Here is a 26,757-nt window from a genome sequence, read left to right as displayed (position 1 = left end):
TGCACTCTGCCTGCATGGGGAATCCAGGACAGCTATGTTATTTGGATGCCTAAGTGATATGGATGCATCTGTGACTAAACATTCATCCTGCCTCTTTTCATTGCCTCTTTATTGTAATTGTAAATAAGGATGGTGGTGGGTAACAAAGCAGTTCAGATGTTTAGGTTTTTTTGAAGGCTACTTCAACTCAAAAATAAAATGAGGCACAGCCTAAAATAGTTTCTAACTGGAACACGCCAGTTTACTTCCTTATTAAGAACCACACTCTCTGCCAAACCAGACCCACCTGGTTTATGTTAAGCTTATGCTCCCTGGAGTGAAATGATTTTCATTCTGCCCACCTTCCCCCACTGCAGGAACCCTTCCCCATCATGTTCAGCACGAGCTAGTGAAGGCTTTGAGTCACTGACACGAATTTTAAAATGGAGATCTGAGTTGCTATCAAAGATGTGCAGAAAAGGGAGGGCTATAATCAGTATCCAGTACAGCCAAATTACTGTAACAACAGAAACACTTCTACAGTACAAGGGACTTTAATTCCATTACCATTAGTCATAGCAGTTGCATTGTGTTCCCTGATGACTTCAGAAAGATTTCAAGCAAACCAAAGCTCAAATATACTCAGTGGCAGTGTGCAGGGAAAAAATCGTATTCATAATAATGAGTTCAGTGCAGGATTTAATCTGCTGGTGATTTGATGCTGTTAAAAAACCTTCCATTCAGACAGATTTACTCTTATGCACCACAAACGTAGCCTCAGTTTTGGTACATTCAGAGAGTTTCTGAAGGTACCTTTGCTGGGTCTTTTTGTCTTTGGGGGAGGGAAAAAGGGTAAAACACACAGCATTTAACTGAATGAAAGCAAAGCACGTACAAAAAAACCAAAACCAAAATAAAACAAAAAACAAACAAACAAACAAAAACAAACAAAAAAGCCCCCAAAACCAAAACACAGACAAAAATCTGAATGCAGTCAATTTTCCAGTTGTCCAAATCATAGGCAGTGTTCTGTATCCCTTTCCCTCACTCCACTCAAACAAAAGCCCTCCTGAGAAAAGTGCTGGAGCTTGGCCTCTTGACCCTGTAGCATACAGCAGACATGAGCAGGTGGATGTCAGTGCTTTCCACCAAGCAGAAAATGCTAAGGGCAGGAAGATGAATGCATAGTTTGTGACTATTTGCTTACTAGAAATGGGAGGAATTCGTAAAGTTGCCATCAGAGTGACTGGCAAATCACAGGAACAACTGGAGAGTGTTTCAATCAGATAGGTGGTGTAAGATCTGGATTAAATTCACCCACCTTTCATGACTTTTAAACACTGGTTGAGGAGTAACAACACACTGTAGCTTTCAGTTTGAGAGCTCAAAGAACTTAAATAGTATTTATATATCACTAAGAGCAGAGAAGGGGATAACCCTGGGAGACCAAGGGACATGAAATGTATGAGCTGCTGTAGGGACTGGACAAAACGTCCTGATGAGCAGCCTGTGCTCCCCTGACTCCATCCACTGCAGTTCTGTGCTTCTCAGGGTACAACAATGCAGAGAAGAGAGAAGGAAATTTCAGGTGATTACCAACAACAGCAGCTCTGTTCCAAAGCAGACAGGTAACTCAAGGAAGGTGAGGAAGGATGAGGACAGAGACTGGAAAAGACACACAGAGAATTAGGAGAAAAAAATGCAATTAGTAAGGAGAGGTTTTATCAAATGCCTTAAAAAATTATGAGTGACCAAAAGCAACATTACCATCTAATAATAGGGGATAACATGAAAGAAATGACACTAGCCCTAAATTAGCAAGCTCTGGATCCATATGCACCACAGAGGCTGACTTTGCTTTGGGTTGGGTTAACAAACAGTGTCCAAAAAAGGAGAGAACAGAGCTGGCAGACAGTTCATTGTCCTCCTTCTCTTCCCTGTGCTTTTGATTGTACATCATGATCTGGAACTGAAGTAACAATTAAAATCACTTAGATACAACGTACCCCCGATGCAGGAGGAGGCAGGAGGACAGCTTTACTTCATAGTATTTCAAATAACAATCTTCTTTGTAAGAGTCTTATTTCTAAGAATTAGAAGATAAAAAGCTTTTGTGATGTGGTATTTGTAGATACACGTTGCTTTGATCATTATCAGAGAGAGTTTGTGTCAGTGCAGCAGGGGGAACTTTCATCGCTTTTGAAATACAAAATACACTAAAAAAAATGCAAACATATCACAGGGAAAAATAGATATACAGATGAATACAAGGGCAATTCTTTCCAAAACCTCTTTCATACACAGTGTCACACAGCAATCAAGGATCCTGCCAACTCTTGAAGTGACAATAAGCTACCACAGAGACAACACAATCTGCTCATAGATTCATTTCCCTTCCTCCTAAAGCCCAGTGCTGCTTTAGAAAACAAAACTGCTGTGTAGTGAACTTAATCAAATACTACTGGGCAGGATATCTGTGTTGATCTTTTTTCCTCTTCTCCCCACTAAGAATGGGAGCCTCCACTGACCTAATGCTGGAAAGCACCGTTGGATCCGTGGGTGGTCATAGTGGGCAGATGCAGAAAAAAAGAAAATGATCATCAGAATTTCACTACTGCCACTGCAAATGACAGTATTTCCCTTTTCTAAAAGGAAGAGAGAGAAAATTAGTCACAGCCTGTTCCTCCAATTTCTCTGTCAAGAGAAGGTCTCAGATTTTTTAGCCTCAGATTCTATAGCTGTGGGGAGACAGTTGACCAACAGGGAGGTTTATTATTATTTTAGTGCATTGTATTAAATGCACTAAAATGGCAAGCAGAAAATCACGGGAAATAGAATCCATTGCAATCTGATGCTTAAACATATTTGATGGTATATTCAACAGCTTTGCCTGTCTAACAGCCCTGGGCAAAAACATGCCCCTCTCCCTGCTGTTCTTTCATTTCATGCTATAATGCTTCCAATTCTCCTTTTGAAAGGAATTATGTACATTATCTACCTGTTGCACAGAAGCTCCTTCCTATGGCCACTCATAACCTTTGCAGATGCTGCTGCACTGTTATCAGTAAAAGCCTGAGTCATTTGGTGCTGGGAGGAAATGGCATCTGGGGAAAGTGCCTCAAGTGAAAAAAGGGATCAACTGAAAAAAACAAAGCAAGTACTTCTTGTTAAATACTATCTTAAAGGATGGTGGGGAGCTGGAATGAAACCTGAAGGAAGCAGTGTGCAGAATGAAGTTTTCTAGATCTCTTTTTTTTTTTTTTTTTTTTTTTTTGCTATGCTGCATAGTTTTATCCTCATGGGTTCATTTAATTATCAAATACAGTTCCATTTAGCCCATCTGCATCTCTGAGTGTATCCTCTTGACATGACTTTCTTGGTGCTCCTTGACCATTCCTGACTGATGAAACATCAAACATCTCAGCTTTTCAACCCTGTTCCTGTTAAGCACTCCTCTCTCCTACCCTTGTATAAAAAACACTTCCCTTTCTTCCCTTAATTTACTGAACAGTCACATTTTTTTCTCGTGCCAGGTCCTTTCTGACAGTCCCCTTTATGATTATAGAATCATAGAATGGCTGGGGTTGAAAGGGATCTTAAAAATTCCACCCCCTGCCATGGGCAGGGACACCTTCCACTAGCCCAGGTTGCTCCAAACCCCATCCAACCTGGTCTTGGACACTTCCAGGGATGAGGCAGCCACAGCTTCTCTGGGCAACCTGTGCCAGGGCCTCACCACTCTCACAGGGAACAATTTCTTCCTAATACCTAATTTAAACTGACCATTTTACAGGTTAAACCCACTCCCCCTTGTCCTGTCACGACATGCCCTTGTAAAATGGAAGGTGGAAAACACATAAATTGCTTCAGGACAACCTCAGAATTTTCTGACTTCAAAACTGGTCCTTCCCCTGGTGTCAAAGTATCAAGCTCACCTAGAATTAACTGCTCATTGGCATGATCCTGACCTTGGGTGAGTAACTGCTCCCACAGAGCTCATACTTCTTGTGCACCCTCATCTCTTCTCAAAGGTCAAAGACCAGATCAGGATAAAACCCCTCTCATTGCTTCCTTAACTAACCCCTCATATTTCCTGGGTTTCCCCCCACCTCCAAAACCAATTTTCTGATCACTGAAATGTACTAAATGTATTAAACAAACTACATGAAAATATCAGGATCCTGAAATAAGAATCCTTTGAGAAACAGATACATGTTACACAAAGGCTTTAAAACAAAAATTCTTTTCTCGTTCACCAGGCAAAAGATGTAAAACCTGGAGAGGGAGAATCCCACAGCCAGCAAGGACACTGACAAGTTACTAAGCATTGCCATCCCAGTGGGACTGTGCAGGCTCATCCCTGGATAACACAAAGCACTGCTCAATACTCTGAGTGATGAAGATTCATACCTCATGGACATTTCTGCCCAGAGACTGCTGTGTTAAATCCTGGGATGAAACATATTCCTCAAAATGAAAACATGGAAAATTCCTGCTAAATGCCAAGCCTGAAGCAGCCATGATTCAAAGGGACAAGTTGAGCAGAACAGGTGCCAAGGATGTCTGTTCTCTGGATTGATTTACAAACTCAGATTTTCTAAACCATTAGATGTTCCCCTGTCTCATGTGAGCAGACAGCGAGTCGAGTTCAATGTATCTCATCACCATCTGGAAACTCTACAGGCAAAAATATCTTCTCTATTGAGCTTTTGAATAGCATTAGTTCTCATCCAGCTGAAATCTTTGTTCTGAAGCTGTGCAATCCCTGCTCTCCTCCTTCATAAGTCAGGTTTATGCCTTTTCCATGTGGTTTTGATATAGATGTAGAGCTGCAGACCAAGGGAAAAACAGCCCAATGCCTCAAGGAAAGGACCCCCAAGATAAGAACTCACACAAAATATTCTTCTCAGCATCACCAGGTACTCTGTTCTGCACTGTAGGTCTTCTTAGCTGTGACTTTTCCTAAGTGATATCAGATGGTGTTTGCCTTATCCAATCCCCTGTACCATTGTTCAAAGCATGCATGCACATACATAACATTAATTTCTCCAGCCTATTAATAAAAGCAGAAGAAAATAACAATGGCAAATTGGGTACAGGTTTATACAGATCTGTTTCTGCAGTCTCCTTTCCTTTCTAAATTATATTTATGCATTTTCATTTCCAGTTTCTTTAAATATGAATATTACCGACTAATTATCTTGTTACTATGATGGACACAATCCAGAAACCTAGACAAAATATGTCATAATTTCAGGTCTGATAATAAATTTTGTGGCTTGAGTCACAAGGGATTAAAGACCTTAACAAGCCTGCCCAAGAAAAGCTGGCTGCAAATGAAGTTATCTTTATTTTATTTTCCCCATAAAGGGAAGGTTTAGCTCGGCATATTGCTCTCAGAGATGCACAAAGCACAACAGCTTGTTTTGGGCTGCTGCTACTCAGCTTCATGCTGCATCCCCATCTAGAGTCATTAATCTTTTACCACCAGGAACACAATTAATCATGTTTCTTTTCAGAGGAAAAAGAGAAAAATCATAGTAATTTTCATAGAAAACACTGCAAGGTACTCCATCAATAACAGTCATTTTTCTTCTCGGTACACACTAATAGATTTGCTCACTGAAACCTGCTTGTCATTACAATATAAAAAAAAAGAGCAGTCATCTAAAATACATAAAACCAATGCAAGCAATAGGAAAAACACATGAAGAAGCAGTCATCTACTTAGTTGTGCTGTGTAAGGCAACAAATGTCCTTTTACTGACAGCTGAATCATAAAGAAGAGATAGGGTTGAAAAAAGCTGTTTATATTACTTTGGAGGTTATTTTCAAGTGCAAACATTTTTCCATTTAGCTCACAACACGAAACCTTTGCCTAAATTATGATGCAAATTTTGATTCAAAACTTGCTGAAACCAAAAGTCTTACCAACAGTTTTGCTTGAATTAAGGCATGCTACTTGTGGATATAAAGACAATAAGTCTATGAAAGTTTGGGACTCGATGCCACCCCAGATCAGAAATGCCCACTGCCAGTTGTATAAAAATCTTACTCACACTGTTTTCAGTCTTTAAGATCTGAGAACTTACTTGAGCTCAGCTCTCATTAGGTCACTAAGAGTTCTGGCTGAATACAAATGACAACCCAGCCACCTTCCCCACCTTCAAAATATGACATTTGCCACATGGATTCACACACATCTTTGTTGTTTTCCTTAAATATTTCATAACTTAGTCATTCTTTACAATTGCATATCACAAGCTTTTATCTTTTTCCTCTGTTTTTTAAGAGACACCCAGAAGACAGCTATAGACTGCCTTTTCTATTTTTTTTTAATATTTTATTTTATTTTAATCCATAAGCTAATTGGCTTTCTGGACAACCTAACCGAATTTTCCAAATTTAATTTTACGAGATGCTCCATAATATCCATTACAGCAAACACTGTCCCGCAGATTGGATTAGCAGGCTCTCTGGACCTGCTTATTTCTGAATTGAAAGTGCAGCACAGGCTGGATAAACGAATTACCTGAGCAGCGGAACTTCTTGCTCTTGATCTGGCTGATGCGTTTGTTGGCAAGGCGACGGGGATTGCTGCACCGAGCGCCGCTCGTCTCGATCGGATTATCCTGCAGGTAATCAGCCAGCCACTTCAGATGGCAGTCGCACACAAATGGGTTCTGAGCTAAATGTCTGCGAGAAGGATGGCATGTTTAATCACAAGTGACCCGTGACACCGCGCTCCATCACCGCTTTTCACAAAACGCAAACCTGAGGAGTGGAGTGATTGAATAAGATCCCCACCCCAAAAAAAAAACCCCAAAAAACCAAAAAACACCCACCAAACCCCAGGCCTGGCGGAAACCACACAGAGCCGCACATGAATGGGAGAATTCTGTGAGCTACCACGTTTCACAGCTCGTTAAGCCTCCTGCAAGTGCTTTGAGGGAGGAAACAAAAACTGAGATGGCAAAGCCCGCTTTAAAGGACACAGACCTCCTGTCACCAAGTCCTGTGTTTTCTTCTGAAAGCTTGACGTGCTGCCTTTTGAGAGAAACGTACCTTACCTGGACATCATTTTGTATCCTGGTTTAAAAGAAATTTTATCAGCAACTCAGTTTCTTAGGGATCAAATGTGAATTAGTAAAGTTCCTTGGACCTTTGGGCAAAGCCAGAAGAGATCCAGGACTCTCTTCACGAGACTGAAATTAATATTTTCATATACTCATCATGTGTAAAAGTATTCTCCTTATATGTATTCTTTCCTGTAGTAAAAAGTCTTATTTACAAGACTGAACTGTTTATGCAAGGTAGAACTTACCCTTCACCAAAATTTGCACAACCTGTTTCCTATGCAACTGGAAATAGGTATTATAGCACTGATTTTAACTGGGTAGTTAGACTTTGGTAACAGAAAACTACTGGAGCATCTTAGAGAGAAACAGCATTCCTCTGCTGCTGTTCTGGTTCATTCTGCCTGACAAAGCTGAGCACTATCAGGAGAGTTTGTCAGGTCTTTCCCAGAGCTGGGTTCTGATCTCAGTTAAGCTAACTTGCATCAGTCCCTCTGACCTCCAGGGGAGCAGGACACAGCTCTCCAATAACTGCAAAGACAGTTTAAGAAAAGACAGATGTTTCAATTTGGTTTGGACAGAGGTGTAAAATTATAGCCTCTGTTACTGTTTTCCACCTGTAGAAACTTCTTTTCTGTTTGTAGTTATATTTATGAACTGTCATTTAACAGAATAAGTATAAAACACAACAGGGCACTGGCTGTGCAGGAGTGGGAAGGGAAGGCATATAGAGCAGAGAGGGCCTGAAGAAACTCAAGATGACTGCTGCAGTAGAGCCATTTGTGGTGTGAAAGGTCCAAAAACCAAAAAAAGCACAGAGAGACACGAAATGGGTCTGGTTTTATAGCTCTAGAATAAACACAGAAGAGGGCAATCACTTGGAGTATTAAAAATGGGAGCATGAATCAAAACATTTCATGAAGAAGTGTCTTGGTGTGAAGCAAGAAGTCCATTCTAAGTAAGGGCCACCAGGAATACCAACAATACCCTGGAGGACCAAGGGGAAATGTTTATACCTTAAGGGTGTTGCCTGTTGTTTAACTTGATAAACCCTGTATACTTCTGTGAATGAACCCTCTCTGTAGCCCCTGTTTACATCTGTGTACATATACAGAACTGGAGAGGGTTATTCCAATGGTTTGCAGCAGGACATACTGGCCAGGTATCTGTTGGAAAACTCAGGTTGTGCCTGAAGAGGTGGCAGAAACACTGCTGCTAGAAATCATCCCTATGAGTTCATTTGTGTATGAATTAAAACGTTTACAAAACTATTTCAGCCAATGCATTTCCAGTATTAAAGTACATATGTGCATTTGTATACAAAACTTTCCAGTACTACAGTATGTGTGTGCAGATACATAAATAATGTGCCTGTGTATTCCAGGATGTGTATATATACATACTCATACGTATTTTCATACTGGAATATCAGGTTGCCAACTCCAGCTCTGAAGGAGTACTATTTACCTTATTATCTTACAACTCACAGCTTTAGGATGAGACCTTCTTCTCCAAAATATTGAGTCATTCCTGCACTTTTGCTTCTGACTCCTATTCTAATGCCTCCAAATTCAAAGACTGTCAAAAATGTTCAGTGGATTTTCTAAATGGATCAAAATAATACAACATATCATTCCTCTGAAGTGAAATATCAGCTGAAATATACCATCTGTGTCATGCCCAGGTCCTGCAACTTCCAACTATATACATATATATATATATATAAATATACACAAGTACAGGCATCATTTCCACAGTCGATGAGCAGGACTCAGACCCAGAAAGGAGAGGTTCCAACTCATTAGCTCATTAAAACTTTTAGGCAATGATTCTAACAGAATCTGCTATTAATGTGTTTTATAAGTCAAATGCACATATTATCTTCCCAAAAAGCAGTACAAGCTTAGCACACTTATGACATTTATGTCACTATGGGCAGGCTGTGTCAACAGCTGGCCTTGCTATCAATTGCTGAACTGATGCAATACTTCTGCTTCTTGCTCCTTTTCTTTCTGTGAGAAAAGGAGGGGCTGCTCCCCTCATGTCTCTTCCAAATTGTCTTAATGTCAGCTGCAAAGACAGGCAACATCTCTGGTGGGAAAAGAGAGAGCTGTCATTTGTGATCTGCCTGCATACTCACAGAGTCTGGATCGATCGCAGAGGTGCAAAGAGCCCCTTGCTGATGGTCTGCAGTTTGTTGTCATAAAGAGATAGCAGTTTGAGATTATGCAGACCTTGGAACGTGTTCACCCTCAGGCAGTTGATCTTATTGGCATTGAGAAGCCTGAAAACAGAGAAAAGGTTTAGAATTCGTTCATCTTGTAGTAATCAAATAAAGACAGACTGGACTTCGGGGTTAAGTCTAAGAAATTATTAATCAAGTCAACAAAGCCAACCCACATGTAAAGGGCTTCATTTTCCTCATACATTTAAAAGGTGAGAAAACAGTCAACATGAGTACTCTCATAGCTGGGGAATATACAGTAACAGTGTGTACATACATCATACATGTATATATATGTGACAGTGCTAGCCATCTTAAAATACGCAAAGATCGAGGGGTTTGTGTGCCCAGCCCCCTCCCAATTTGCTCAAAATTCTACACAAATATTTAAGGAAGCCTTCAGCTTAATATACACAGACACAGCAAATACTCCTCACCTTGCTATTCCATGCACCCACTCATATACAATGAGAAGAACCCTTCCAACCCCCCCCCCCCCCCCCGAGTTTTCTCAGCTGCCTTAAGTCCAACCGAAATTCTGGGAGTTTGCAATCTCTTGATAAGCAGTGCAGGGACAATTTGATCTGACCTGATAAGGTGGCTCTGCTTTAAGCAAGGGCTCTCCAGACTCATTGTCTAGTGATCACTTGAAGACCCTTCCAAACTCTACTGTCCTACAATTCCATGAACCTGCTCCATTCCAGTCACACCATATCCCCGTGCAGTTGTGAAAAAGCAGCACAAAGGCAATTTAAATTATTTTTGAAAAAATACGTTTTGTACAGCTACACTAATCAGTTCAGCCAGAAAATCTTGGACAGTACTTGTGCAAGTTTTCTTAGATCACCCAAGTGGAGTTCTGTCCTGCATAACAAGTATATACAAACCCAACAACAAGCTGGATCTCCTGCTGAGACAATCAAACACAAGAACACTTAAATTGTCACCATCATCTGCATAGGTGGTATCTTACACTCAGAAGGAAAAGAGGCAGGAAATTACCTATTCTTCTTACAAAAGCCAAAATCCATATCTTTTGACTACTCTCAGCCCGAGGAAAAATGGGAAATTGCAAACAATGTATGTTGTTAATTAAGTTCTCTTGGGTAGAAAATTCTTTCCTTGTCAATGAATTTGAGGGGCTGCATTATTGTGGCTCTCTACAAGGCACCACACTAATGTGAAATCAGAAGATGGATATGGTTATAGGAAAAAAGGAAAATATATCCTCTATTCCTCAGCAAACAAATGCAGCATCTTAAATACACCACTAAAAGCATGGGGAAGCTCCCCTTTTCAACACACTGCACATACACCAGCAGAGACAACGGGGCAGCCTCCCAGGGAGGAAATGTGTGCTTGGCAGCTGCACATGATGCCTTTCTTTTGCTCCAAAAAGTAATTCTGAAGGTGCTTGCTCTGCCTTTGCATTCCTGAAACCTTTTGAACATGGTACACTCGTTACAGTTCTCTGCTCCTGCTGTTGTTTTGGCAGAGCCTCATCACTGCAGCCAGTGGCTCCAGCAATTGTGATGCACAGGAGATGGAGGCATACTTGAGCAGTATGGAGAACTCCAGGAGAACAGGAATGCTCTGGAATGAGAGGGCTTCAGAGGAGAACTCACCTTTCCAGCCTACTGAAAAGTCAGTATCAATTTAGCTGAGTTCTCTCCTCTACATGTTGTGGAAAATGAAGTTTGACATTATTTAAGGCAAAACCCCATAGAAGGCAATGATGGATAAATGAGGTTACATTTTTGCATGAACTGATAGCTAAAACAATTTTATGAAATCATAAGCAGCACCAGTATGACCCCTCTGAAATCTGAATTTCCGTGACACCTAATCCCCACTCCCATTGGCTCCACCAGAAGTAACAGGGTAATTTTCATATTAGGCTACAGGAAACACAGCAAAGAGCAATGTCATCCCTTCCTGCTTGCTTCTTGTAGCCATTCATGTGTCCAAGCCAAAGCAATTTTCATCCTCTCTTGGTTCTCCCATATTATGCATTTCTCTTTCCAGCTGGTACAGTATCTTATCCATTAAGAACAGGTTAGTAAGGTATGAGAAGGCAGAACCAGCTACTGAGTTTTGAACAACACCCCCAAACATCTCCTTAGGATTACAAATCCTTTGATTTCTCCCCCTGTCCTTGTGCACTGGTCCCACAGTAATTTTAGGTAACACATATTAGGTTGGATAAGCTGTTCCAAGGCATCCAAAATACACAGGAAGAAAACTGAAAGCAAGTGTGTACTTCAGTTTATTTTACTAGATGCTAATTGTCTTCTACTGTTATAGGGATAGTCTATGTTGCAAGCAGTACTTGCAACAAGGCATAAAGCAAAAATGAAAACAATCTCAGAAATAAGAGAATTTACAACAGAACTAAAGTTGTATTTCTACACGTGGATAACCAGGATGTCTTTTTGTGCTGCTTAAGAAGTGCAGACACAGCAGAGCTGTGCTGGGCAAATGCTGTTCACTCCTGAGCTAAGACTGGCCTTGAAGTCTAACCATCCCACTGAATAAATCCTCCCAAGCAAAGCTGACCTGGAATTGCAGTGAATACACTGGATTCAGAGTCATTCTCTCATTAGTTTCAACAAAACATGAATAAACCCAATGCTGGAAAACAGAATTCACAATGTGATGAGTTTTCCTGGCATGAATTTTCAATGACTGGGTTCATGGGGATAAAATCTGTCACATTTCCTTTAGAGTCAAATACCAAAAATGAGAGCAACTGATCCTCTATAAAGCCACAAATACAGAGGCTCACACTCTCCTTTAGGCATCAGAGGAATCTGGAACAGGAAAATGCTTGTGCAGACTGCTCAGAGGTGGGAATTAAGGTCCTACAGAGCTTTTCTGAGGTGACAACACCTATTCTGTGTATCACCCATGCAATATGTGTAGTCCCTAATCTCACCTAAAGCAAAAAACTGTGAGAAAGCAGAATAAATCATCCCTAAAATTTTTCTCCTCCTACTTACTGTGAGTTAGATGACGACTTTTGGCCAGAAGCATTAAGGTTCATTTTCCTTTAAAACCCCTCAGTTGTTTTAAAGTATCTCCTCTGTGGATATTCCCCTCGATAAATTCCAGTTCTTTGCTTAATCTTTCTTCACCAACCCAGCCCCCCTAATGGCATCTAATTATTAATTAGGTATACAAGGCTGGCCTCACATGGAGCTAAAAGTGGCTATAAGAGGGTTTTTTTTTAAACTAACACAAAGGCAGATGAGAAAAACATATTCCAGGGAGCAGAAACACTGAACCAGTCTGTAAAACATACTAAGGGTTCCTTTTATTGGACTTACACCAAGAGAAAGCACAGCACTAAAAGCTGAGTCTTACTTTAGCAGGAATTACATGGTATTTATTTTGCACCAATTCATGGTGAAAGTAAATTCCACTCATTTTCCTATTTTGTTATCAGCTTGATTGGATGAGAGTTACACACGGCCTCCAGATGTGGGGCAGCATTCAAAGGGAGGTTAAAAATTCCAGCAGAAATAAAACCGCCTGCTGCCCAGAGGGATGATGGATTATTAACCCAAGTCTCCATTTTCATCCCTCTGGATATGTTAAAAACATGAAGAAACCTCTCTCAAGCCTTGGACCACCACAGAATACAGGAGGATGGTTAAAGACCTTGTGGTTTACACGCCATTGAGAGCAGTGAGCTGAGCAGAGCACTATTACAATTCTGTGAACCCATTTCCTGAAAAAGTGGATTTGTCCACACACACTGAAATAATAACGTGTTTCAGCTAAGCCCTTGAAATGGATGTGCACTGAATTGGCTCTGTAATTGTATCAGCTGCTCATAAGCACCATCTGCATAATTAAGATGGTCCTGTAATTGAATTATATGCCCAAGCACAGTTTCAAGTGATTAACATTTAAATAACATTCTGAACTCCAAACCCAAAATGATTGAAAAAATTGGTTTTTAAGAGCAAATGGGAATGTTTATATGGCTTTTACCCCTAGGAATGTTTGCATTTTTATCTCAGTGAAGTCAAGTAATCAAACTATCAGCAAATAACCACACAACTTGGAGAATCAAACAGCAGCCGAGCAACTTTGCACAGGCTGGGGACTGCAGGCTGGTCTCTGGTGCTAGGGGATGGACCAGGAACCACCCAAGGTACATCAGTGAGCCAAAAACAAAATGCCAGGGAGAAAAGCTTCACAGAGGCACCAAAAAAACTTCTCCTCCTCTTTCAGTAGCTTTGTGTTTTGACAGCAGCGACAACATGATGAGAATGAAAATGTTTGGCATCCTGTGAACTGGCTGGCACATCCCACATGCCAGACTCCACTGGGGAAAATGAGAACTCACCAGAAAAAGGCAGATATAAAAGGCAGAGGAGGCTTGTTTGGAAAAGGAGAAGTGGGTAACAGTTTTGCATGGGTAAGAGTAGAATACAAATTGAACAGACGTGACCTTTATAGAAAATCAATAGCCAAAAGTTTCACCTACATTCAAAGGCACTATAGGGCAGCAAGGAAAGAACTCTCAGCAGGAACTTTTCCTTAGGATATACAACACATGGCACAGGAAGTCAAATAAACAAATCAGCATGTATTTTTCAGCATTTTCTCCTGACATTCTTAGGGAAACAAGTGTCATCTTTGATTTAACACGACTTATCACGGGAGAGCAGCTCAAGTGTCAATATGGCAACATCCAGTCAAGTACTTGGTCAGCCCAGCAGTCAAGGACAAGCAACATCTAATGACAGAAATGTGTGTGCCCCTGCTTACTTATTGGCAAAATAATTATATTAGGTTTCAGGAATGTTTTAAACTGGCCTGAACTGTCAGGGAACATTCTGATTGCCTCCCACTGTGTCAAGATACTTAGACATCTACTAAAATTTACATTTTCTAACGTGATGACTGACCACTGAAGAGTCTGTCAGTGCTTCAATTGATAATAACCAGTGTGAAATCATCATCATGCTTGCTTGAAACAGCTTCAAGTGTTTCTCCATGTTCAGGAAGCTGGATGATGGTGATGACAAATTTATTCGAAGTAAATTAAAAAGGAAAAGTCACAAGCTGATAATGAGTTGAGAAGGAAGCACGGAGTCTGACAGTCTGACAGTCCTGTTCTGGAGAGATTTTAAAGAAAGATTTCATTTCTGATCCAAAAAACTGCAACTCCAGCTGAACACCATCCATAAAACAACCCTGTGGTACTCCTGTTACTACCTGGAGAATTATAAGCACGTGTTGTCACAGCACCCAGACTTGTGTTATTTAAAATTCAGTATTGTCTAACTTGTGCCTGCTGATAAGGTCACAGCTGATTCCAGATAACCACATGATAATTCAGATGCACCACAGAATGAACACATTTTATCAGCTTTCTACACTATCAGGAAGTTAGTTCCTCGTGTTCTGATAAGCAGGAGAGTTTCTGTCAGGTGGGTCCAGCTCGGAGCACTGGCGTCAGAGGAACTAATGAATTCCACACTGACGTAGGAACCAGTGGTTGTTTTGGGAACCTGCATCAGCCAGGCTGCACAAGTGGCACAGAAAAGGCAGATGCTGTTGCAGTCTTTCATTAGTGCTTGACTGTAATTGTATTTCTGAGTCTGGCAGATGCTGCTCCCTCACTTTAACAGCAGTTATTGAGTTTAGTAACATTATCACAATAGCAGCCTAAATGTAGAAATCTGAAGGAAAAAACCTTGAGGCAAATGGCTGGAAAACAATTCTAAAGCTACTAAATAGGTCTGTGCAGAGAGCATTCTGTCCTAGACTAAAAGGATGAGCGTAGCCAGAAATATTCAGAGTTATCAAGAGAAAAGCTCATACGTCATTTTACTATGAATTTGGATTCACAGAACCCAGAAATGACACAGGTTGCAAAGGACCTTCAGGTCACCTGGTCTGAACCTCACTCAAAGGTGATTTGTACATAGTTAATGCAGACATGTGCTTTATCTGAGAAATAATTATTTCACCAGATCACAGGATAATTCAGAATTGCAGGAAGCTTGAATGGTTTCTTGTTCTTGTTAGACTGCCAAAACAGGATGAGCTCTAAGGTCACACCAGGTTGCTTAGAGCTCTATTCAGCTTGGTCTTTAAAGTCTTCAAGGACAGAGAATGCACAACTTTCTGGGCAGCCTACTCCAACTACTTGACACTGCTGTGAAAACATTGGCCCCTTACATCTGGTCAGAAGGTCTCTTTTTTAACTGCCTGTTGTCTTTCTTCATGAGAAAATTGAAGAACTCCACAGAGCATGATGATTTTAAACATCACTTAAAGCCCAGATCACTATGGGGAGGAGAAGAGACTACGGTGCTATAAAGAACTTGTAAATGGAAAACTGTAATTTCTTTATTCTGACATTTGTATGCTATTTACACAGCTGTTTAATGACACTTATCTATACAACAGTATAATGTAAACAATGCCAAATACTGGAATTGATGTACTTTCTTTTTTTTTTTTAATTATATGTATGGGTTTGTGCATCTCTGGATTGTCTCTGAGTTTCTAATGAGCCCCCTAATGAGTATACAATAAATAATAGGTAGATCCTGTTTTAAGGTCTTCAGTAGTGGGATTCAATTTACAGTTACAAATCAAGACAACCACTTCAAACTTGGCAAATTTGTCATGGAGATATTTTCCAAGCAACCTAGCCAGAAAAGAGATGGGAGTACCAATTATCTGCTTATTCATACCAGGAGAACCAGCATAAAAAGCAAGCTAAAAAAGAGAATAACTCAAACCAAAATTTGACCAGTTGAATTTTGGGAAGACTGATAACAGCAGTTCCTGAAAGTGCACACATGACTTGGCACTTCACACAAGTCTACTTTAGGTAAAGGTCAGCTGAAGTTGTACATATTAGACCTAGTTCCAATTTTAACCCAGGTTAGCTGAGTGACAATTTTTCGCCACTTTTGAAGTTATTTTATCTGTCAATATGTCAGACTCCATCCACCAATATTATTGGTCTTTTACAACTGCAGTGTTGAGTTTTCCCTAATGATCAGAATATTAGGTGAAAGAGGAGAAGGCTGTAAGATTTTGGCTTTTGGCTTTGCTTTCTGAGAGAGGCATACAACAAACCTCTGATTTCAACATATCTGTACCCCAGGAGTAGATCCACGTTTAGCAACATCAAAACAGAGCCCACTGGGGGGATTCTTCCTCGCTCACTAAGCCACGGGGATCACAACTGTAAGGTTCAGGATCAACACACCCGAGCACTTTATGATTGGTAACTATGCAAAGTAAATTTCCTCAAGGAGAAGGATTTATTGAAAACTGATACTTGCCAGACATTTGAAAAATGAGACCTCACCCCCCATATTATTCTGCTACACAGTGTCTTTAAGCAGCAGAGATTTTATGATACCTGCTCGTTCCAGGAAACGGAGCCCTGCGAAGCACACGGCGCAGGGCTGTAATAAAAAGGCTCCCAGAATGTTTGTTTTAATCTGGTTGCAGAGGGTGTATCGCTTAGCTGTGACAAATGCTGGCTCACAAAGTCAGTGCCCGTCACCCCCAGCTCACCGCAGGACTGCGGAGCCGTCAGCGTTCCCTGTCACAGCGCTGCTGAGAGACAGGGACAGCTCAGTGCTGTGCTCTGCCCCCTGTGCACTGACTGGCAGGCACGCTGGCAAACTCAAGGGCTCCTGAAAGAGCTGGTCCACATTCCAGGGAAGGTGAAAGACAGGTGAGCAGGACATTTAAATATGTTCCCGTTTCCAGACAGACCAAGGTCAGGCTGAAGAGCTCCTGGACAGGAGTTCAAACTGTCTGCAGCAAACAGTTACCTGAAAACTTCCACCTTAAACTGGAGCCCTCGCCATTCTTTTGGTATTCAAATGCAAGATACACAAACAATGCTAATTAATCAAACATTATTTCACGGCTTGGATGGATTGCTCCCCCAGTGAAAGTTTCAGTTCACTGTATATGAAAAAAACCAAAACTAAAAAATCAGACTCCAGTTATCCTTTTCTGGAAAAAAGCATAGCTCTCTCAAATGCAAAATGACCTAAAATTCTCAGAAGACACTTGATCCAACCTGCTGAAAAGAAAGTATGAGGACAGGGTACAGTAGCTACAGCAGCTTTCTAGCATCCTCTCCCTGGGCAACTTCAAACAGGATATGGAAAACTACATGGTCCAAGAAAGGTTCCTGCTCCACAGAAGAGATGTGCAGTCAGACTGTAGAATGATGTTTGCTGCTGTGTTAGGTACAACTCCATATTTAGGAAGATTTATTATTTGTGAAATCAGCAATTTAACAAAAATTCAATTGCAATTAATTCTGTGGGGAATGTCAACAACTTAAGACAGCTAATTATAATGAAAACTTCATAAGCAACATTTTGTATTAACCCCATAGGGTTTAAGAAAAAAACCAACAAAACAAGAAAAACAACAAGGAAACCACCACCCCCTATTATCTAACCATGCCTAGTTATTTTCCTGCCAAATACAGTATCACACTGGCTTACCCACCTCTGCCTTCTATGACAGAAACACAGAATGGTAAGATCAGCAGGTGGTCTAAAACTTTTTCCGAATTCACGTCCCACTCCCCCAAGTCAAACAGGGCAGTTTAAGGTGCCACCAGGCCTGAGCTGAGTGTCACTTTACCCAGCTGTGGGTCTCCTGACATCAGCAGCACAGTCTGCAGATGTAAGGCACTTACACGGGACAATTCAGCCAAAATACAAGTGGAATAATTTGGGCCTATATTGGGACAGTATTTTTAAACACAAGGATAATGACATTTCTGAGAAATTCTGATGAGTCTTATCCAAAATAATTAATAAGACTATTCTCCTTTCTGCAATTTCACAGTGATTTTTTTTTTTCCTTCTATATAATACAGGACCCACAGGGACTCCCCTTTTCTCATTGTGTTCTGCTTCACCATAACACTTTCAAGAATCCTTCTGCTCCAGCTCAGGAAATCAGACAGGCTACCAGGATACCTTAATCAGAGCGTTCTTATCAGTGTGTCTCCAGACTAATAAGAAGAAATCCAATCTAGTGCCCACTGAACACTAAATTAGATCTAATCACAGGGCACTCTTCCAATTCTTCAACAGCAGGTCTAGGACCAACGAATGCCATTTATTTTTTTAGTACCCATTAAAATACTACAAGCAATCTTATAACAGCTGCTTCAAAGCCACAATCAGAAAAGTGTGCAAACATCTGTTTGCATTTAAAGGATGATCATTCAGTGCTCTCCTTGCCAAAAGATACTTTACATTCAAACACTTTCAAAGACCCTGAAAGGCTTCAGCATCAATGCTCTGGAAATCCCATAACAGGGCAACCTACTTAGATCTTCTCAGCTTGAGAATGTTTAAATGGTTGAAGCACAACCCCTTTCAATGGTTCTGGTTCTCTGGCATGTAGGTTTTATCTCCTTTACAATAAGGCATCACTTGAACTGAAATTCTGACTGGAAAATTACTTCATCTTGGCTGAAATATATACAGGACTATAGTATAAAGGTCTTGAAAACTGTTTAATGCCTTGTGCACAAGTTCTAGACCCTTATTTTTGTAGGACACTGTGATCCATGTGGTGAGTTGGGGTTTTTTTCTATTATTTTTTTTTCCTACTGGGAATGATCCTATCTGTAAAGTGTCCTGGGTTAGACAGAGCAACTGTATCACTTCAAACCTGTAACCATGAAACATTTAGGGCGAAGGACTATCATAAGGCTCAGACAAGGACTAACCTGCTGGTTACCTCTGCTCATACCCAGTCCCAGCTCCTCAGCACTCTCAGTTATTGCCCTCTCACGTGGCAAACCATCTCCCCCTTAAATACACAGTCTCCTCTTGCTGCCCATGGAGACACTGAGTTACAACAAACTTGTGAGGTGTGGGCCAGGAGAGAGGAAAGGAGCTGCCAGAAGGTGTGTGTGCCAAAGGGGAAGATAAAATGGTTGGCAGTGTGAGCAGGAGATGAACAGCTCCCACTGCTGCAGCTCAGGGGCTGTCACAGCCAAACCACAGCTGCTCTCACTTGTCCTTGTCTAGAACAGGGTGGTCCATGTTTGCAATTAAGATCTTATGGATAAATTACACGTCTGAGTAGTCCTTCCCTTAACATACAGAGCAACTATTTCATTTTACTTCTTTGGCTTTGCTCATGAATTTCCAACCTAAACCTATGCTTACTTTTATACAGCATGATAAGGATGGCAAAGACTGCAATCACAGAGTGACAGCCCCAGTGACAATCATGAACTTCTGGATATTCATTGCTGGCTATGTCAGGACCATCAGACAGGCTTAAAATAACATGTCTAGAAGGTACATTATATTCTATATTTTATATGATTTATTGTTTGGGAGCTGAGTGCTGCTTGTGATATAAACCAGAATCGATTAATTTATGACATATCACCTTTATTTTCTGACTGCATCATCCATGATGGTAATCAGAACATTAGGAATACACATTAAACTCACTTCCCTTCTGCTCCCTCTACTGTCTGGCTGATGATTCCCTTCTCTTTGAAGGAGCTACTGGTTCCCAATGTGATTATGGAGACAGGAGTGAAATTTGCAATTTCACATTTGGTTTAGGAAATTTTTTCTGCTACATTAATATGCACTGAACATATACAACTTCCCTTGATCATGTTAAATCACACATGGCATAAAACCCTCAAATCACAATATATTGTGAAATCATTTCCCCCGCAGCTCAACCGCTTTGGACGTAAGAAGAAGATGGAGCTGAGCAGGAGCTGCAACAATCAGATCTTTCACAGTGCCCTTTCCCTCGCCTGTGCAGGTACTGGCAGCACAGCCCTCAAGGATCCAGACATTCAACCACAAGTGCTAAATGTGTAAAAACAATCAGATGGCATCCCCACCCACGCATCAGCCGGTGACCAAATTTCCTTTCTTGGACTTCACTGCCTCTCTCATTTCCTCCCCACACTCAAATCCTCTGTGTCTATTATCCATTATACACACTGTGCTATAAAACTGTTGACACCTCCCTTTCTTTTTTTTTCAGCCCTTGCCTCCCTCTTGCCTGACACAGACACAACAGACTAGCACATCCCAGTGAGTTTGCAGGGGAAAAGGTGGTGATATTAATGTCAGAAGCTGAAAAAAACAGTAAATCTAGCTAGTCTGTAAAATAAAGGAGAGGAAGGGATCATACTCACAGCAGCTGCAGAGACACAAGATCATCAAAAAGGCCCTGGGGAATCTCCGTGATCTTGTTTCCATAGAGCACTCTGCAAGATTCAGGAAGACAAAATAAATCTTAAATAACAGCCCAGTTTAGTGTCCTCCCACATCTCTGCATTATCATCTTTATTGATCTTGTGCACCATGCCCAGGATCTGTGGGCATTTCATTTAACCACTGATCTCATTTTCTTTTCAGAGAGCACATGGTATTAAATGAGTCGTTATGATTCAGGCTTCGTCTGGTGTTGGAAAGCATTTCTAATGTAGAAACTGGACATCATCCAAAATCTGTATCTGAAATATTTTTCATTCTGTTAAGGGATTTTTTTTTTTTTCACCCTTTTTAGAAATATTTTAACCACTGAAAGGCACATTGTCTGATGCAAAAACCTAGAATTCCGCTCAGCAATACTGAATTTAAAAGCCAGGGAGCACAAGCCGGTTGTAGATAAAATTTCATATAACTGAGTCTCTTAAGATACAGTAATTGGCATGAAATGTGACACAGGCATCATTGGATAAAATATTATGGCTTCACCAGCTGCTGTTACCATTTCAACGAGCTAATATAAAGAAATTTATCCTGAACTGGAAGTAGACATGTATTTCAGAAACTCAAAAATAATTTAGGCATGGCTTAGTTATAAAAATCAGTAAAGCTTTAATAATAAAAATGAGAGTCACCGTATATATTTATTCAACCATAAATATATGACCTGGCATCCACGATTCAGTTTCAATATTAAAAAATATTTCATTTTTAATGGAAAAATGCACATATATCATCCTCAGGAAACTGAACTGAAGGGGAAAAGGGACAGAAGCACCATTATGCTGAGATGTGCTACCCAGTGATCAGAACAAAATCACGTTTGACAGAACACCTGAATTTCAATCATGGCTGAAGTATTTACTCATGTCATTACTGCAAGTTGGTAACATTTGTCAAAACCAGAAAGTGTGTGAGGAGCTTCCATGGGTCTTGGGAAAAGGGAAGATGATTAGGGTCCCTCTGAAAATATTTTCCCTTACCCAAACATTTTAATAGACTTCAAATTGGGCAAAACAGTATTTATGTAATTCCTATGCCCTGCACAGGACATGGTAAATGGTTATAAACCAGCTCATGCCAAAACTTTGGTGCTTATGTCCCACTAAACTGGTTAATTCCCTAACTTTTTCATGTGGAACAATATCCTAGCAATGAATCAAACAGCCATGTGAGGCTTGAATGCTGGCTGAAATCCTGCAATTACCCTGTCTTACAACATTTGAAATATTATGAAGAGTTGGACATACTGAAAAACAAACTCCCTGGCATGACAGACCCCTTCCAATACCCTCTGGCCCTGCCAGAGCATCACCACTTCAGTTTACTCTTCATCAGTCACTGCAAGTCTATCACCCCTGGCGGAGCCTTCCCAGATCAGCTCATTTCTGAGCCTCAATAAAATGAATCTAAATAAAATAACACCACTTAAATATGAAAATCCAAACTTGAAACTTCATTTTTCATTACTTTTGCAGTCTAGCAGGAACTGAAGTGCTACCCAAGAAACCAGTGATCACCCAGCATTATATTTTCTCTAAACAAATGTGACATGATTTCTCTTTATCTATTGCAGAGTCAGGAGGTTGGTTTTTAATGTGCTGTTCCAGTGACTGTATTCTGTGGGTAATGAATGCTTGTAAATCTTCCTAATTGTTTCTTAACTTCAGCATCAGAAGACACACACAATTTCCTACTTCAACAAAATTTCATGCAAGTCACACAGACTTTTATACTCTACCCAAAACTAGAGAGAAATGGTGGCTGAACTTTGAGAGGTTCAAGAGGACCATTTAGATGCAGATTCAGACTATGGGAGAACATTCAAGTCACTGAATTTCACTGGGCTCTGAACCAACATGTGAGTGGCTGACTCACAGACTTTTTTAACTGATGTGTGCACCTGTATCAAGAAGCAAAAGCAAAACCTCTGCAAATAAAATATTTGTAAAAGGTTAAAACATTAATTTAATGCCCACAGAATCCAGTTTACACTCATTTCACTTGCCAGTCTTTCTGAAAGATGATTTCTTTAGCAAGCACATCATCTGCATACCGAGTTCAGTTTACGAGCTCTGAGGTGTTTGAGAAACATCTTCCTTAGTTTGGGAAATACCAAGATCATCAACAGTGATCAATAATGCAGAATAGTCTATCATATAAGAAGGAGTTGAGAATATAAACTTTACAAAATGCCCATGGAAAGTAAAAACATCCCCACTCCAGCCTAAGGGTTATTTTGGCTACAGAGGTAAAAACACTTATGGAAAGTAAACCCTTAAAGAAATCCCCACTCACACGCAGTGCAGTTGTTACCCACGGTACGACTGAATGCAAAATAAGACTCTCAGAGTAACTCCTTCATTTACTTTTAATGCAAGAGTCAGAAGGTCAGAGTGCAGTGTGTCACTGAATTTTAAACCTTGGACGTGTTTATACATCCCCTTTATTATTTTCAGCAAAATAAAACAGATTAAAATAGCTTATGAAATAAAAACAAAGCTTCGATTTTTAGAAGCCGTGAAAGGGAAAATAAGCATTTCCCAACCTAATTGGGCTTATGTGCATGTGGCACATTAACACTGGAACAGATTAACAGCTAAACAAAAGTCAGTATGAGAGCTCATATTCTTGTCTCTAATTCATATTCATGTTCAGCACTACCCAGAGCCAAATTAGTTAATGCCACGTCTGCCTGCCATGGCAGGGCTGCAGGGAGAGGCAAAGAGGTGGGGAGATCCCAATGCACTGCACCCCATTTCTGGAGTTCCTTATGGCCACTTGCTCTAAGAAAAAGCACAGAAAACTTGCTTTCCTCAGAGTTCTCTCTTTTTTTTCTGTTTAAGACAGAAAAATCATCCTCATCCCAATGAACATGACATTGGTCAGGTTCTGCCAGGCTGGGTATCACTGCAGCACTCTCCTCTCCTCCTGCCAGCTGCCCATCACACTGGCCAGCACCTCAACATTCCCAGAACTGCAGCTCTGGGGGAAAAAGAAACCAAACAAAAACCCCTAATAAAAAAAAAAAAAAAAATCCAACTTCAAACTGCCATATAAAGGGAAACACAGCCAAATCAACTCAAGAACTTCATTTAAATCTTCACCAAGTTTACCAGCAGAGATAAATTACAGCAGATCTGCCCATGGCATTACAAGTTCTAAAAATGTATGTTCACTTGCAGCCCTCACACATGTTGCAGGACATGCAGGTGGCCTGGCTAAAGTGCAGGCTTGGCACAGGAACACGACCCTTCTCCCATCCCAGAGCACCTGAAATGTTAGACTCAAAATATTTTCTTATTAAAAATACACTAACAAGGTTAATATGTAATAAAAATCAAATTAGCTCAGTGATTGCTGCCAATAGACAGCGAATCAGTGAATTAGAACAACTTTTATTAGAGCACCAAAAAATTACGAAAACTTTTACTGCGCTCCTGATTTTTCATTTGCTTCTCAACTTTAGGAGACCAAATGAGCCCCAGGCCTGACAAATACGACACCACATAAAGCACAGACCCCTGGCAGCACTGTGAGCATTGGAGGAGATCCCTGGAAGAAGCACCCTAAAGAGTTATTATGGATCTGCAAGAAGAAATTATACAAATATATAACAGCCATAATGAGGCCTTATGTTTCTTCAGCCTGGTTCTGGCATCGTATTTCAATATTCCCCCAACAATGCATCTATTCCAAGACACAATTAGATATTAAATTTCCAGTTAAATAATTAATTGTTACTACTAAACTTCAGGGTTTGCAGATTAATCCAACGGATGTTGTAAGTAGTTAAAAATAAAGATTAAACGGTGGAAATAGTCACTGCATGGCTTCATGTAGAAGCCTGGGACACACCAGACAAAGGAAGCACTGGAAGCACACATAACCACAACTGTATTTCAGGTAATTAAGCCTGCATCAAACCTTCAGCAGCAGGGTCTGGAAACAAAATTCTCAGTGATTCTTCACAGTCTCTATCCATTCTGACCCCCTGAACAATTTTAAAAGGAAGGAATTTGCACTGACTTCACCAACGGGGGTACCCTCCCTTTCATGCTCACTGAAGTTTAACGTGCCACCTTCAAGGCTTTCAAACAATAATTGCTGTGTTGTCTCTATTTTGCAGTTCTCAGCCCACCTTACTTACAAACGTAGCTGCAATTTAGCTGCTTCATTAAGTTAGATCACAGAATACTGAGATTTTTTTTTTTCCCTTGAAGGTGATACAGAGATTTTTGGGGTATGAAAGCCTCCTTACTTTAGACCATATGGTTTCCAGCTAAGTGTTCCTTTATTTTGGCTTGGCTGAAACATTCTTACTGAAGTGTCAAATTTGTGACTTTATGCAATGTCTTTTTCAGTCCTCAGCATGCTTTTAACTTTCCTTCAGACTGTGAAAACAATTCTTGCTAGGAAGAATTATATTTCCCAAGCTATGTACAATGGCACAGGTTCAATAAGAATCCAGGTTTTCAAAAGAGGAGGAATTGATAGGGATAAAAACAGCAATAAATTTCTAATATCTGAAAGAAACTTAGACATGTAATTTTTTCCCCCCTGCACTATTTCATATTTCTTCAGAACAAGTTAAGCTAAATAAATCACAGTAAAACTATCCAAAGCAATTTGTTACCTTAAAATAAGTTTGGCAGTTATTGCAATAGACAGTGTTTTATTGCAGATTTCAAATCACCATGAATGACACCTCATACATCATCATCCAGGGGATGATGGTCTAAATGGGACTGCTATGTCAAAACCTAAGCTGTCTCTTGTCTTTGTGCCCAGGCTGATCTAAGCTTTTAAAGTGTTCCCTAGCTTAATTCAGTATATGAACAAAACCAAAGGAATTCTCCCTCTGCAGTGGTCTAAAATTTATTCATGCAGTTTAACACCCTGAAGGCTTAGACTATTTTGTCATATCTCATAAAATGTCCCCAGACAGTCTGGACATGGCCTTCCAAACCTACATTTGTGGGAAGTTTACGGACCCCAAGAATAACATTCATCTTTGATCCTATTAACAATAACCAAATGCTGATACAATCCTCTCACTGATATTAAGACAGATTTCGAGCTGATTAAATGAAAAATTAATTTACTTCAGAAAGTGCATGCAGCAATTTTGAAACATGAAACTCTTCCTAATTTGGCCCCTGTGCTCTGGGCTGAGTCATTACCCACCCAGCTCCAGCACAGGGCAATGCTCACCATGGAACACAAACACCAAGCACTACAAACTCAGTATTTCTCAAACTTCTGCTTAAAAATTCAGATAGCACATTCTTTTACAAGCAACCAATCTTGCCACACTTCTCAGTGCAAGGGTACTGGTTGCTCTCGTGTTTATATGGAAAGAAGCATTGGATGGCAAGACTAAACCCTCCAACACGAAAGCCATGGCCACATTACTGATTTTTTAGATTCAAATAATTCTAATTATTCATTTCTCATCTTGATATTTCCTATGGTCCAAGTGCTGCAGCATCACATCATCTCACAGCCTTCACCATATGCACCACACTACGATCTCTCTAAGACAAAGAAGTACTTCCAGCTTTTCAAGAGGGGAGACTTTGCCAGAGACAAGCAGTTATTTGCCCAGCAGCTGTCACTGATATTATGCACTGTAACTTCTTCCTCCTAAATCCCACAGTGGCATTTTTAAGACTAAAGGCCCTTTTTCTCAGTCCTTGGTCCACAACACTCTCCATTCCCTGCCATGGCTTTACAGCAAGCTCTCCACAACTCTGTTCTCCCAAACCCAGAGCACGGATCTTCCTGCAGCCCCAGTTTTGTCCATAAGCAGGTTTGAACCTTCATATCAAACCTGTGAAGGTTCCTACCAAAAATATGCTAAGGATCTAAGCCCTAATGCCTAAATATTGAAAGAGAACTTCAGACACTGTAACGGAATTAAATCCTCAGAACATACAGACCCAGGGTTGACCTGCATGTGACACAACAAGGAGAAAAGGAAAAGCCAGAAAACTCTATGAACAATAATAAAAAAAAAAGGTTCTTTAAGAACAATGATTCTGGTTGTTTATTCTTGTAACAACCAGGAAAAAAAAAGTTACGTACATGTCCAAATGTTTCTAAGAAAAACAGTAGAAATTCCTTGTTCCACAGAGTCATATGAATAGGGAATGAAATCCCACTGAAAAATGAGCGTAGAAAAAATAACTTATTTCTT

The 26,757-nt window shown here is 40.4% G+C and overlaps 1 protein-coding gene across 2 annotated transcripts in view; it reads right to left on the bottom strand.

The window, feature by feature from the left end:
* SLIT3 (slit guidance ligand 3) overlaps nucleotides 1-26,757 on the bottom strand; it is a 474,289-nt gene that overhangs the window by 122,797 nt on the left and 324,735 nt on the right. For both annotated transcript variants that reach the window (XM_064671611.1, XM_064671612.1), the window contains 3 exons: nucleotides 20,483-20,554; nucleotides 9,196-9,339; nucleotides 6,512-6,675 (listed from right to left, as the gene is read on the bottom strand). In XM_064671611.1, the coding sequence (XP_064527681.1) occupies nucleotides 6,512-6,675; nucleotides 9,196-9,339; nucleotides 20,483-20,554 (380 nt within the window). The remainder of the gene's footprint in view (nucleotides 1-6,511; nucleotides 6,676-9,195; nucleotides 9,340-20,482; nucleotides 20,555-26,757) is intronic.

The sequence above is a fragment of the Pseudopipra pipra genome, chromosome 15 (assembly GCF_036250125.1).
Source record: "Pseudopipra pipra isolate bDixPip1 chromosome 15, bDixPip1.hap1, whole genome shotgun sequence".
NCBI classification, from domain to species: domain Eukaryota; kingdom Metazoa; phylum Chordata; class Aves; order Passeriformes; family Pipridae; genus Pseudopipra; species Pseudopipra pipra.
Note: the sequence above shows the minus strand (reverse complement) of the source record. Positions and strands in the feature narration are given on the sequence as shown.